The sequence below is a fragment of the Sinohyriopsis cumingii genome, chromosome 10 (genome assembly GCF_028554795.1).
Source record: "Sinohyriopsis cumingii isolate HCF-2022 chromosome 10, ASM2855479v2, whole genome shotgun sequence".
Lineage (NCBI taxonomy): Eukaryota > Metazoa > Mollusca > Bivalvia > Unionida > Unionidae > Sinohyriopsis > Sinohyriopsis cumingii.
Genome location: NC_142970.1, coordinates 42,927,188 through 42,943,483, shown reverse-complemented (window position 1 = coordinate 42,943,483; position 16,296 = coordinate 42,927,188). Strand labels below are relative to the sequence as shown.

The 16,296-nt window shown below is 37.0% G+C and overlaps 1 protein-coding gene across 3 annotated transcripts in view; it reads left to right on the top strand.

Annotated features, from left to right (window-relative positions):
* Window positions 1-16,296, top strand: part of LOC149789934 (uncharacterized) — a 593,258-nt gene that overhangs the window by 31,653 nt on the left and 545,309 nt on the right. For all 3 annotated transcript variants that reach the window (XM_089972007.1, XM_089972006.1, XM_089972008.1), the window contains 2 exons: window positions 1,130-1,208; window positions 9,775-10,041. In XM_089972007.1, the coding sequence (XP_089828133.1) occupies window positions 1,130-1,208; window positions 9,775-10,041 (346 nt within the window). The remainder of the gene's footprint in view (window positions 1-1,129; window positions 1,209-9,774; window positions 10,042-16,296) is intronic.

Here is a 16,296-nt window from a genome sequence, read left to right as displayed (position 1 = left end):
ATGTTGGTGTTGTTTATTTTAGAATATATATATATATATAATCATGCACATTCATGAAATACCTTTGGAACTTATAATATTGTTGCTCACTAGGATCATTAATGTAAAACAAGACCATCCAAATGAAGATTAAAATTAGGCATCTAGGAACATAATTCATGTCCATTTTAGAGTTATGTCCTTTTAGGGTCACTAGAATGATTTGTTATATTCTGGGGCTCAATATGGAGATAGTTGTTGGAACAAAGGGAAGATGTTGCCAGTGCATGCGATAATTTGTATGAATTTGCATATTTGGAAACCAGTGATGCCTGAGAACTCCAGCGAATTGGTTTAAAGTTGTGCATATGAAAATACACTCTGTACAACAATTGCTATTCAGCCGTTTACCTTCAAATTGCTCGTCTCGACACAAGTCATGCATATAGATATATCATAGCACTTATCACAACTTCTTTTTTGTAACTGTCTACACGTCTGTTTTTTTTTTGTCTTCACACGACTCTTACATACCCACCATTACACATTTGGTGAAATTATCACTTTTTTTACATCTAAATACATCTTACTTTTGCCTGTTTATAGACAATTCTTTTCCAGTACATTTAAAATTAAAAATAAAGCCATAACAAGTTGTACTTGTCATTTTTGTTATCTTCTCTTTAATCCCACTCATCATATAAATTTGAAAATATTATTAAATGAAAGATAGCTGTGTCAGAAAATGTAAGAGTTATATTTTCCCATTGTAGGCCACGTAAGTCAGATGTTTTATCAATAAAATATGATGAAATATGTGACAACACAAAATGACCTAGTCTGGTTTTTTTATTGATAAAACATCAGACTCTTGTGTCTAGACCTGCATATACTGTCCTTATTTTATATTTATTGCACACTCTATATGACCCATTTCAAAGAAGGCAGATTTTTTAATTTAAATTTGAAACTTTGCCTTGAAGATTTGTTATATTGATAATCAAGTTAGTCAGCGGACCAATCTGTATTTTTTAAGAATTGCTGCCAGATGTAAAGTGAAATGTTGTCATTTTACGGGATCACGTCACAGAGCATTGATAAACATAACAAGCTTCAAGTTTGCTAATGATTTTTTCTGTTTGTCATCTAGGTAGAGAAAGGGCAGTCAAGTGTAGAGACAGAAATGCCTCCATCTGTGCCATTCCCTGGGGATTCTGAAGACAAACCAGGTAACTGTAACTACACGACATTGTTACGTGTACAAGATTTGATGAATTTAGGATTTTATCCTTAATTGAATGTTTAGAACAAATTGAGAATTGTAAGGGTTTTCCTCTATTAGGTACATTTATGTGTCCTATTGATTTACCAAAAAATAGTTTATTGCATATCACGAGTATATGAAAAGTAAAGTGATAATACAGTAGTTTGTAAAACATTTAGACATCCATAATTTCAGTTTGCAGCATTGCATGTTTAGTATCATTTATGATGACACACATCAGTCAGAGAAGAATGATATATCCACAGCAGTGATACCAGTTTTATTATCCCGATGACGATATCACTGTTGGAACTGTACATTCACCTCTCCATCGATAACTCGTGCACATCGGGGTCCAAAAACATAGACCACACTATAAGCGAGGGCGCGAGTTACCGTAAGACCTCCAAACAATCCACTAGACATCCAGATAACTGGGGGGTTTAGGGATGGGGAACTGGGCTGTTTAATGACTGAATCCTTTTTTTTGTAATCGCATAGAAAATAATTGTCAATAAAGCATTTTTTCTGATGAAGTTGATTGTTAATCTGTAATAAATTACATTTATTTTCAAAATGTCCAACATCTGAAGGATTGATAACATGGTTACACCTGGTTTCAGCAACCAACATTGTGCACAAATGTTTTTGTGTATTACATCACCGCTTTTTGTTTTCTTCAATAGTTTGGGTCCTGGAGTGGTGTATCATTTTTTTGTGCAAAACATGGAGTCTACTAAGCAGGGAACCGGACTAACTTTTGATACACTACAAAATAAGATTCCTTTTTATCAAAATCATGCAACATTTATTTTGTGAGACAATTATCTACGTTGAAACTCAATTTTTGCATTGTTCAGTTAGTAAAATAGGATGCTGTGATTTCATTGCAAGTAACATTGAAACATTTAATCATCGTTGATGATATCTCTACATGCAAATTCTGGTATTCTCTCAAACTCTATTCCACACAATGGTCTGTACATGTGAAACAAAGTTCTTTATTTTATGAGGCCGCCATTTTGCTTGGTTGCCTTGCTTTCCTTGATCACAGTTATGAACAAGTCTGTTATTGTAAGGTAGTTCAATCAGATTACTTACACAATAACCAGAGCCATAGAGAGCGATCACGGACCCTGGGGTAAGATACACCTGGGCCTATCTTGTTCAAACAAAATTTTTCTTTCATAAAATTAAAAAGTGTTGTTTGGTTCGGGCCCTGGGAATATATCCCTGGTTGCCCCTTCCCTCCCCCCGCCCTCTTATTGGCCCAGACAATAACATTCATTACAGTGTTTGATTGATCGACTGAAATGAGGTAACCAACATATGACTGGTGCCGCTTGTTCTTAAGCATGCAGGATTTATATACCTTTTGACGTTTTTTTTAAAATTCCACCTCCTTTTTTTGATTCAAAAGACGTAATTGTCATGATAATATAAAAGGAGGCCAGCTTTTTATTTAGTGCAACAATACAACAAATGCTTTCACTAGTCCGATATCAAAACATGGTCAGTACTTAATTAGGTTCTCAGAGAAATGCTCCTAGGCGTAACTGGTATATTGACACATTTTATGTTTAATTACAAGAAAAGACATTGAATTTATGATTACACTTAAAAGGAACTGAAAGATAGAACTAGAACCAAAATTTCAATTGATAAAAAATATTTAATTGCTATTTATTAATTAAAGTATGTACTGCCTCCACTAACATTTTCATTGTTAGAAATTTCCTTGAATATCAGTAATTACGGTATACTATTAATGTTGTTTGAAGAGAAAATGTAACAAATTGTAGGACTTCATTTTTTTGTTGTTGTATTGTCTGGTTTACAAAATGGGATCCATGCTTGGGGGTCAGTTTGAACAAATGATAAACTTTGGTAACAAAACTGGGGTTCATATTAAAATTTTGGGGGTCCCTGAGGCACAAATAAGGGTAAAGGGAAACGCTGTAACAGGGAAGCGTGCAAACCTACCACATGGAATCACAATCTGCACCATCATCAGTTACTATGATGGTGATTCACCCCAGTTTACTCATTGAGATCATCGATGCTTGAATGCACATCAATAAACCTGTTATTGATGATTAACCGATTTCCATTGATGATATTAGAGTTGCCACAGATTCATGTTCTATAAGTAAATCAAAATTAGATCTTTTAAAAAATCTTCCAGTCATGCATATTGACTGCAATTCTGCTTGTGGAGTCTTTGGAGAAAATACATAATTATTCTGAATTCGCAGATTATAAGCCTCTTGGCGTATATTGTTGCAATGATAAATTACCAGAACGGTCAGTGAATGATCCTATAACATGACATAAAACTGTCTTAATTAATGGTCCTGGTGGTTTTTGTAAAACAGTGCATGCATTAGAATTATTTAGGGATTCTTATATGGTTGTGCTGACACCCAATCACTGACTTGCTAGGGAGATGATACAGAGATATTTTAAGGTAGTTACTTATCACTTCTGCTTCTATGGATGAGAAACATTTTCAATAAATCAACATTTAGGATGAAATAATTACCATGTCCAAAGAAACGTTAGAAATATTTCCTGGTTGGTTAGAAACAAAATAAACTACTATTATTATGTGCGGATATCATGGGCAACCTCCTTCGTTTACAGGAGAACTGTCAGATAAATGGCTGTGAGATTGTGTCGACGTTTACTAGAAGATGTTGATAGATCACAGGGCCAGCAATGAATCACAGAGAGAGCTAAAAGCATTAATTAGACTTCAACCTCACTGGACTCAATGTGAGATAATGTGCAGTGTAATTCAAGAAATGTTGATTTATGGTTTCTGGAACTTATGGCATCCTAATTATGTGATAGCTTATTCAGGAAAATAGTTTGCATTTCACTTTGGTGTGGATTATTTGAGCTTCAGCATGAAAGATTTCCTTGGTTGCCAGTTTCACTACGTTGTCATCCAGTGGATACACATCGCCGGAATATTATCGTGGCGATACCACGTTCGGTGACCTAGCAAAAGCTCATTATGTCGATTAAGTTAACTGGTTAAATTTGGTGTATTTAGCAGTATATATAGTTACAAAAAATATCTCAGCTGCATAGGAGAGTTTATAACCAACCTCAGGAAAAAATTTACTGGCTATCAGCGAGATGACAAAAAAAAAAATAAACATGAGATTTTGAATTTATCGTGACACTAAAACAACGTCAAACGGTTCAGTTTTCTTGCTTTTACACAAAAATATCGTTGTGGTACTTTCCGTGGACAGAATTAATAGTAGTTTGCACCATACATATTAAAATTTCACACTGACTTCTCTTGAGTGTAACCAATGTTGAGAAGCTAGTGTCATTTGCTAGTACATGAGGTATGATGGCTGACAATTATACATTACCATACCCATGAGGCAGGAGAACATACAGTATTTGACCTTGTCCATGCATACAATTATTAAGGAAAAATGCCGGATATGAAGATTTGCAATTTGATCAATACAGTACGGACAAATGGACAGACCATACAAAACATATTGCACTAGCTGGCCAGACTGTAAAGCATATATTATCTTTGTTATGCTGTTTCCACTGCCAGCTAATCTGTCTCACCATACAAATGATCTGTGTATGGTTACTCTGTTTGCTCCAACTTGTGATTCAACCTTCCAAACAAACCACATAGCCGACCAGTCGTATCAACCATAGGCCATGCTGCACCAGTCAGCCAAGACCACAAGGCATATACCATCTTTGGTATGCCTTTCTGACTGCCAACAAATCATTCCATCCATATAAATGAACTTTGTTATGTTTACAGTTGGCCGAAGCCTGTTATGTGACTGATGGGTAGGCCAACTGATTTCTCTGAATGATCATTCCTATGAAATTCAGAGTGAATCAGCATTACTTCAAAAGCTGTCCAATCGAGTCCAACCATTCATGCCTGACCAGCATTCCATAATATTACCACTACTAATGGCGTATAAATATATACAAAATTGAGCAAAATGATGTATGTTGATTGTACTTCATGATTAATTCCCACTGATAAGGTGATGAATCACATTCCAGAAAATGCTGATCTGACAGCGGAATAGACGGGATCCAGTTCACGGTAGCTATAGAGGAAATGTATAGATTTTGTATCAAGTGCCATCATCCACCTTTAATCAGTTCTACTTAAGGTCAGCGCCTCCTTAGATATAGGTGATTATGACAGCAACATCTTCCCACAAGTGCTAATGATTGCAAAAATTACTGGGTATTTGTTGGAGCATTTTCAATCCAGGTGACATAATATGGCAAGTCGGTTGCATGCTGTTTTCTCGCGCACTGGTAAAAAGTCACATACAGAAATGTTCTCTCTGTGTATACCTTTTCTAGAAGTTGATAAATTGCATCTACACGTCTTTATAGACCCATCAAACTTGGGAATGTTGTGTTAACTTCTTCCATACTTGACACATTTATTTTTGTTTGCTAGAAATGCTGCTAAGAATCATTGCTATTTTCCTGTGCACTCACTCCCTTTTGGTTTCCATTTCTATTAGAGTGTTGAATTGAGGATGGGAGAAAGCAAGAGTAAAAAAGTTGCCCTTGATATAGTTGACTATATTGACATGACCCTGTTAGGGAGCATACATGTAAAGGGGATTTTTGTTGCCAGATAATTTACTGTGTCAATTTTCAGCAATGACATGTCATCTGGCCCTCTTTTCACACATGGGCATGGAGGAGAGAGAGGAACAGAGTTTCTCCTTCCCCATTTCTTCCATCAATTGCCACAGGTATACTCTTGCCCACATACTCTGGTGAGCCACCTGAGGTACCAGACTACTCACTTGTATCAGATTGGACCAACCATTCTTGCAAAACAATAGGTGATCCAAACCATGTCATGGGGCCTCCATTTTTTTTCTTCTTTTTTCTTCTTCTTGCTTCTGTGCTTGTTAAGGGTAGTGTAGATGGTACAAACACTGCACAAGCACGGCGTCAACACCAGAACAATTTTGGTTTCAAAGTCCATTGGCACTTGAGACCAGTGATAATGATAGTAATTAATGTTAACATTGAAGTAACCTGATTCCAGTATTGTGATTGCAATTTATTAAGAACGATTAATCAACTACCATTTAAATATATATATATATATATATATATATATATATATATATATATATATATATATATATATATAGATAGATCAGTAACCTGTTTTGAAACAACCCCTGTAAAACATTATATGAGAGCAAAAGATTAATGCAGAAGTGACTAAAGTTAAACCATACTGTTGGTCTCAGTTTCATTTGCACCGGAAAAAATATTACCATGAATAGATAATACACTGAAGTATCAAGTCGATATATCAATGAACTAAACCCTTTTTCCAATCAAATCGACACAACCAAGAACAAATATGGCACAATGCTTGACAAGTGAGTGTGTCTAATATTTAGAAAGGGATATCTCCATATCACCACATCACTAGCTTCGTTACAACAATATATTTAGGGGCCCCAAGTGGTCTAAAGCACTCTACGTTATGGATTACTGCCATCTGAACTCTGTCTGTGTGGGTTCGAGTCTATGATTCGGCCAATGTGGATATGTGAGAAAGCTTGCCAGTAGCTTTTTGTGGGTCGGTGGTTATTCCTGGGGTTTTTCCGGGTTCTTCCTCCACCATTAATACTGACCACCATGCATAGCCTATCATGTGCTGAAAATATTTGGCGTTAAACCCCACAACAACAACAGCAATATATTAATGTGATAGTTAATTTAAGGTTTCACTTTATATGAACTTGTAGTTCACTTTGTTCAGTCATCAATAAGTACCACTATTTTATTAACTGCTTCGTTTGTATTTCCACAATAATGACTGGTGTCAGATACAAGTTTGACCATACATAGTTTTTTCCTGAGCATACCAGTAGTCATGTGATATCAACAATAAACCACATTCTAATGTTGTAGAGCACAGGACAATGGTGTTTGTGTTGTATTACTTTGACACAACCTTGACAAGCTCACTGCTGGATGAATCTGGCTTTGTCCAGGTTGTAACATCAACAGGTATCTGGTCGTTGCTCTCAGAATAAATATGTCGAAAATTGTGTGTCCTTTTGAAATTTGTCAAACAGTATTTTCAAAGTTTTCTACAAAAGAATTGGAAGGGGGTTTATTGATGATATCACATGACTATTGGACCTGATGTCATGGTCATGTGACCAGTGATGACAGTGGCAAGAACCAGGTCACATTTCATCAAAACTATAGTTTCATCTTATCTGTGAGTGGAATAAACGCACTACGATTAAGTGAGATTTAAGCCAGAACTGTTTGTTAACCAAATCATTCAGGCTGTGGGATGGAGATCAGAGTGCCCATTCTCTCTTTGGCTTGTATCATCAAAGTTTGTCATCCCAGAGGGCACAGTTCTAAATGGTAGGACCTATATTTGCAGCTCAACAGGTCACCCTTTTAGATTGATTGACAGCTTCTTAACTCATTCAGCCCCAGACCCGTTATCAGTATCACTGCTGCTATGCCCCAGCAGCGCTAAGCTGTGTCTAGCTGCGTGTGCCCCAGAGTTTTTACCTGTTTGAAAAATTTTGTAAACATCGTGCACATGCATTCACTCTTACCTTAATTTCTCTGCTCATATCCAATTAAAATCCAAGAAAGTTTCACCATTTATTGCAAATGAATTTGTCTACACAGTGATGCATTTGTTTCCCCTATTTGTCCAAGTCTTTCACGACTTATTTATACAGAATTTACAAAATTATGTGCAACGTTTATCCGCAAGAACTCGATCATCATCGCTGTCAGCATCCTCATCTTCGGACGATTCAATCTCAGAAATTTCTATGTCCGAATCGAAATCTCATAAAATATCCAACTGCCGAACATATCTTTCCTCAGCTTGCTCAGTATTTTCAAGATCAAACCCGAGAAACTCCTCATTTTTGCTCTCATCAAAAATCACTCTTACGTCCGCCATCATTTACGATTTTTCATGACCAGAACACGTGTAGTTAAACCGCTTTCAAAACAGGAGCCCTTAGCTTCTGAACAATTCAAATTTCCGCAAATGAAAGTAAAATCATTTCTGATTGGTTTAACAGTTGTTAGTTCTTGGAATAAACCCATTTCTAACCAATCAGAGACGTTGAATCTAACACACATTCATCACGCTTGGAGACGGGATCGGCCATTGAATGCAGTAAAAAAATCACGACTACAGGCGGGATCGGCCATTGAATGCAGAAACCGGATCACGCCTACAGACGGGATCGGGGCTTAAAGGGTTAAGATGCGGCTTCTCTATTTCCACTGGATTTTGCTGGGGTGGGTGGGTGTTTCCCTTTTGAAACCGTGCCTGTTCAGATGGTGTCCCTTCCAGCCGGTTTATCTAGAAGCTGTCTCAACCGTAGGGTACTGGGGACAATATCACATGGGTAAGGGGATGTACCTACTTCCACCTCTTACATATTATCCTAAGGTATTATGACTGGATAACTTATCTGAAGAAGAAACCAATTTTTCCTATTAAAATATGTTTCTTCATGAATACTTACCCAATGCTAATACACATACACCCTCCTACATTCCCCATAGTTACATCCATAGACTGTGCCTTGTGCTTCAGTAGTAACAGATACGTTTGCAGGCTTTGCTGCCAGGTCTTATACCTAAGTGGAGATCACTCTGTCTGACTCACATAGGCCAGCATACAATTTTTAGCTCCCTTTAGCTAAACATAGTGTCTGGGAGGGCATGATCTGAGCGGTAGTAGTAGTATTCTGATAGTATTATGATTGGGTTAGTATTCTCAAAGAAACATATTTTCTAGGAAATATTGGTTTCCTAACAGAAGAAAGTGAAGTAACATTTTTAAGGCATGACCATAGATGTAGGGAAATTAAAGTCACAATTTCCAGTGTGTACATTGCCAATACAAACAACTTGTATTATACCAGGCCCTCTCTCAGAAGTATATACTGAATGTAGAGTGCTGCCATAAAGACATAATAGTTATTATTGCTGTATGATTAAAACTTGGCTGTATAGATGAAACATTTAAGTTGCAAGCGTCTAAACATCCTTTTAAATACTTCCTATGTTTTTCGTCCATGGAAGATTATTTATTAGTGGCAGAGTCTCAGATTAGTCAAGCATCCCCCTCCCCCACTACACCAAATGATGAAAAGTGGACTTTCTCAAAACAACGCAATGCATATTCTCAATATAGAAACAAATATTATGCTACAAGACAGCAAAATGAATCTTTATTCCTGCGATGTTGCTAAAACGTTTCACAGTTGTATATGGATACACCAGATAAGGTTCAAACAGGTCAAATGGTACAAGGGTTTGCTAATTCTTCTAACACTAACGGTAGTGCATGTACCTAGAAAGAGAGTGAATATTGTTTGTCTTTTTTCCCCCTTAATTGTATTACAACTTTATGAAAAGAAACAGTTTTACTTTTTTTTTTCTTACTTAATCCATATGTTGTTGATAATGTCTGTTTTCAGACCCTATTATTCCTGTGGAGATCCTTCATATGGATAATGAATCCCTTATGTTGTACAAAAAGGCTCTGCAAGATGGAAAGGAGAAAGTTTATAACTGCAGAGTCATGGTGGTTGGTCAGTTTGGGGTTGGAAAGACAACATTAACAAAGCGACTCCTTGGACATCAAGTTGATATATCCGAGAGGACGAGTACAGAGGGAATCAATGTATATAAACATTGTTGCAAAATCTCTCTGGACACTGGGGAATGGATAGTACAGCACGAAGGTAGGCCATCGTTGTCCATGAACCTTACGTGTAGGTACTAAGAACAAATGTACAACTTTAAGGTAGGCTATTATTAACTGCTAACCTTATGTGTAATCACAAAGAACAGATGTACACCTTGAAGGTAGGCCATCCCTATTTGTGGACTTTTTGTGTAATCACATGAACAAATATGCAACAGCCTATGTTCTTCATCTTATTCATGACATATATTGGTGTTGGGATGTTACACCAATGTCAGATCTTGAAATTTCTTGAGATTCAGATGATATAGTTTTTGTTGGGATGTTGTGTCAGGGTCAAACCTTAAAAATAGTTGAGACACAAATGAAATCTATTGGTGTTGTAATGTTACACCAGGGTCACATATTGAAAATGATTGAGCGTTGGTGTTGCGGTGTTAATGCCAGGGTAGAATTTGTTGGGAATGGTTGAGATGCATATGACATATATTGGTGTTGTAATGTTACACCAGGGACACATATTGAAAATGGTTGAGTGTTGGTGTTGGGGTGTTAATGCCAGGGTAAAATTTGTTGGGAATGGTTGAGATGCATATGACCTATATTGGTGTTTGGATGTTACACCTAGTCAGATCCTGAAAATGCTCGAGATTCTAGTTAATCATTTCAGTGTACCAATTTTATGAATGTCAATTTTATAGTTACGATGTGACCTTGGATGTGTGTATAAGACTGAATGGAGAGATTTCAATGTTATCTTGAAGACTGTTGTTTTGATTATCACAGGAAAACTTGTACGAGACATGATTTTCAGTATATTTTAATGATACCTTGAGGTATGTTCTTTAGATTGTCAAAAGGAAGACTTTTTATGTGGCATGACATAACTCAGTGGTTTAGATATTATTTGCAGTCTTTATTTTATTAGAAAACAAGACATATTCCAAATCTGATTCTAAGAGCTATTTTGTCATATGGACAGTGCATATTACAAAACTAAGTTGATCGTAGAGTAGGCGTATTTGCAACCATGTATGACTAAAGGCCAGCAATATTATAGCACAGTCCTGTGTACATAGCACAGTCTTGTGTACATAGCACAGTCCTGTGTACATAGCACAGTCCTGTGTACATGTTTTGTGTGTCTGGGTTAATGCATTCAGGCAAAATTACTCATGTATCTATCGAAGGCTTTACTGACATAAATTTAAACATTTTGAAAGAACTTGCAATGCAATTTTTGATCCCCTGCCATTATAGCAAGGGGATGTAGTAATATTTTCTGCCAGTGTAGAAACTTATCACTGCCATTTGTCCATCCACCAATATCTGTACATAAGCTTATTACCGCCATCTGTCCAACCACCAATATCTGTACATAAGCTTATCACCTCCATCTGTCCATCCACCAATATCTGTACATAAGCTTATCACCTCTATCATCACCAGTGTAAACCTTTTGATCAGAATTACTGAATTGTAAATTTATATGGTAAATTCTTTCAGTGGGATTTAAGACATAAGTTGTAGGCCTGCCAACCATTACAATTTTGCAGTAAGTTTTTATGGAAATGACCCTTAAAATATGGACATACAGCATAAAAGCACAAATTACATAACTATAATTGTTTGCGATAAAATCCAGATACTGGCTTGTCTGTGTCTGATTTGAATCCTGATTTCATTTTAGATTCGTTGGACTTGGTCGGGGTACCAGACTAACTTAACAGAAGTAACTCAGATGCTTTAAACTGCACATATTTTATGATACAAAATGTCTGATCAGAGTATTTATTTTTTTCAAATTTTCATCTTACAAGCTACAGGTCAAGACGAAAGTTACAGTGTACCTATTAAAAAGTTTTAACAATACAGAATAATAAAAGGGAATATTCAGATCATTGGGGAAAATAGCAGGAATGGCAGCAATTACGTTTTATTGAACACAAAGCAGGTCATTCCTTACCTATGTCGTTTGGTCATTTTGTACCCAATGCTGTGGTCATTTGTACACAAAACTAGAATCGTTTATTGTACACATTTAAGTACAAATTTGACCACCATTTTATTTTCTACATATTTTATTTTAAGCTCTTACATATTCATTTTCAGGCATTTCCCTGGTGACGGATGCATGCCATATTACCTGGAGTGCATTATATATGTTTTTGCTGCTATAATCCAAGCAGACTAGAGCCACATCCCCCCCCCCCGTATTACTGTGCATAAAATACACTATTTAATTGAGCCGTCAGGTCAAGGGCCAATATGACTGGCTTCATAGACCCTAGCGACCCGAATGTAAGGCTGTATCAAGTGGGGATAAACCCAGCACACACTTGAGTTAAAGGTAGCAATTCAGTCTGCATTACCTGTGCTAGGTGTCAACCAAGCAGTATGTGACGTCAGTAGCGATTGATCGCCACTGTGAGGTCACATCGGGACACCTGGGCTTTTATGCCCATGCGGAGGGTTAATTAATTGTTTATGAAGAGGAAAAGGTGCCTCTCCCTTCATGTATTTAATATGTTTTATGCACATTTCATAATTTAATGTCTGGCACTGGCGAGGAGGAAGGTACGGTCAGGGAGGAGACTGCTCACTAGGAACGCACCTTGGTTTATTCAGGGTATAAACTTTTGACTCCCTTGCCAAAAGGTTAATGAATTGTCCTGTTGACTGATTTTTGGAGATATATTATGTGCTGATTTTTTTTTATGATAGCACAGCACCAGTGATCGCTAAGTGATAGTCTATAGGTTTATTTAAACTTTATTGAATCTGATTTGAGTGGGGTGGTTCTTGGTTTGGGTTCATCCATTTGTGTATGGTTATTTAAACTTTCCTAGGCTTGATGATGAGCCTTTTTGTGCAAGCTGGGCCTGATGGCCCTTGGGGTTTGGACCACCTTGTATATTCTCAAGTTTACGGTCTAACTAGTTTTGCTAGGTATTTGGTTGTCACATTGCGCAGCCGGGCCTGATGGTTCTTGGTGTTTGGACCACCTTATAGGTATTGATTTTGGGGTTATAGTAAGTTTTCCTATCTTGATAGACTTTGCCGCCTTGTGCAATGGGCCTGATGGTCTTGGTCTTTTTAGACCATCTTATATATTCTAGTTTTTTTTTGGTCTTATCTAGGTGTTCTAATTGATTTTAGTGACTTGAGGAGAGGCTGTGCCTTAGTGCAGTTGCATTTGTTGTACTACATACAATCTGCGGTCACCTTGCAATAGGAAAAAATGTGTTCTTAATTTCATGTTGTAGGATTGTGGTGCCCTAGAAAAATAAATCATTAATTATGTTTTTTTTACAGGTTTATGGCTGGGCTAAGTAATTGCTAATCTATCTTTATGTTTGATTTATTTTCCTAGGTTTTCGGATGAAGCTATTAGTATGTTGTTAGTGTATTTTCAGACAAAGTCTATTTGATTAAGACATATCTTTGCCGAATACTTGGGTCGCTAAGACAAGTCAAAGACTTCTGATCCTATGTATTCCCTAATTTTAAGTGTATTAGACTGTCTACTAGTTATGATAAATGTTTCTATTTTGTTTTATTTATGTGATGTTATTATATTTTCAGGCTAAATCTATTTAGATAAGTCAGATATCATTGCCGAATATTCGGGTCATTAAGACGTGTCAAAGACATCTGGTCTTGTTGTTCCTTACATTTAGTTTGTTAGCCTGTCCCCTAGTTGTAATTAATTGAATGGTATTTATTTATTGTTTAGCGGGTCATACACTTTTGTTTAAATGCCCCCCCCCCCCCTTTCTTTTCCCAAAGTTGGTGAGGAGTTTTATAATATTTTTGTAAGTAATGTCCTTATTTAAGTTTTGTTCTTTGAGGAAATCTGGATGGGTCATTGGGGACCCTATTTTATGTTGTTTAGTTATATGGGTTCCACACCTGTGGCAGGTGTTAAAAACATGTTCTAAATCTTCTTGGAGTGGACAGTGTGGGCATTTCAGTTTATGTTGATTGTCAAATATTTCCCAAAGCTGCTGGCTAATTTAGTTTTGCCTGTTAGTATCATATTGATTAGTTTGTGATCCTGACTTCGAATGAGTTGTGGTGGGTTGATATGTCTTGCGAACTTATTTAGTATGGAGTATAGCTTGCGTCCCTGTTGGCTGCTATGACGTTGTTATTGCCACTTATTGTCAATTTTAATTCTGATGATGCTATACAATTCTTGGAGGCTATGGAGTCAGGTTCGCAGAGATATTGTTTAGCTACTTTGTCTGCTTTATTGTTACCTGCTAGTGTGATATGGGAGGGCACCCACATGAACTCTATTATAGGTTTGTTGTTTATTTAATTAAGTGGCTGGTTTCCTTCAGGATGTTGCTTCTTGCGATAGTGCTTTGATTTAATCAAGTTGATGACGCTAAGGGAGTTGCCAATGATAACTGCTTGTCTAGTGTTTGTTAGTTGGATCCATTTTAGAGCTTCAGTAATGGCCCAGAATTTGGATGTGTAAATGGAGCAGGTGTCGGGTAATCTAGCTCTGAATTCTGTGTTGGTTTCAGGGTTTACTACTGCTGCGGCAGTTTTGTACGGTTTTGTAATTTTTGAGCCATCGGTGTATATGTTGGTGCACCCTATGTATTTTTTTTCTGTCTCGGCTTATATATTTGACCTTATATCCTGTACATATTTGTTGCCAGAAGTAAGGGCTATTGTGTTACAATTACGGTTACCTCCCATCCATGGTGTTGGGTCAGGGTAACTGCATTGTTGAGCTTTTAGAGTGGATAGGATAAGATCTTTAGTTAGTTCATAAATTTATTTTGCACCGTGTGGTTGGGGTTTCATTTTTTTAATATTACTTTCTTGGATAATTTTCCTGGTGGGGTGACTTGTTTTGTGGGTCGAAACTTGTGTGGCATATCATAATATGCCTTTGTTTCTTCTTAGTTGCTTTGGTAGTTCTGCTGTCAGTATTTGGGGCTCTTCTAGGGAGGTTGAGTTTACTGCTCCAGTGCAAATGATTAGTGCCTTATATTGTATGGAATCTAGTTTATTAAGTGATGTTTGGTTAGCTGATGCATAGACTAGGCATCCATAATCTATTTTTGCTTTTATAAGTGCCTTATATATTGTTAAAAGCGTTTCGTGGTTGCCCCCCCCCCCCCATTTATCTGCCCACCAACCTGTTTGGTTAAGACTATCTTGTATTTGAACGTCCGCCTCAGATGCAGGAGGTCGTGGATTCGAAACTCAGCCGAGTCATACCAGAGACTTACAAAAATGGTACTAACAGCTGCCTTGCTTGTCGTTCAGCATTAAGAGGTTAGTGTTAGGACTAGTTGGTCTGGTGTCAGGATGATGTGACTGGGTGGGACATCATGCTCCCTGTCTGCAGCATGATGGCCCAGTGCTAGACATCACTATACACTGCCACATTGCAGACATCGTAGTGATATGACTGAAAAATTGTTAAAGCTATGTTAAAAATCAAAATCACATCACGCACACATCCTGTATTTGCCCTATGACTGTTTTGCTGTTTGGATTGGCTGCTTTCCAGATCCCACTATCGTCAGCAAATTGGGATAGATCTACCTTATTTTTGTTAATTATAGTGTCAAGGTCATTTACTATGATGGTGAATAAAATGAGGCTAAGCATTCTACCTTGTGGCATACTGTTTTCTAGGTTATATGTATCTGAATATTGATCCCCTACTTTTGTCAGTATCTTCCCATCTATTAGGAAGTCTGCTATCCAGTTATGTATGCAGCCAGTTATTTCATATAGATTAAGTTTTGCAATAAGACCTTTGGTCCAGACCAAATCAAATGCTTTTCTAGATTGAGAAATACTGCGATTATATGTCTATTGCATTTGCGTTTTGCATTAAGTGGTAGTTTGATGCTTGCTTCGAGTCTGAACAATTGGTCCAGAGCGGATCTTTTGTTGCAAAAGCCGCTTTGTGTTTCTGCAATGTAGTTGTTGCTTTCTAGATCGTATTTATTCTGTCATTAATCATTGTTTCCATTATTTTGCATATGTTATCAGAGATATGGGTCTAAATGCATTGATGACATTTGGGTTTTTGCCAGGTTTGGGTATTGGAATGACGATAGCTTTTTTCCAACTTTTAGGTAGTTGGCCCTTCCTCCAGCTATTATTAAGTAGATCTAGTATGATTTCATTTATGTTTTCTGGGATGTGTTTGTATATTTCATAGCCAATTTGGACTTCTCTGGGTGAGGTTGCCTTTTTCTTAGCAAGTGCAGCTATCCATTCTGCTATTGTGAAGTCCTCATTTAATTTGGATTGT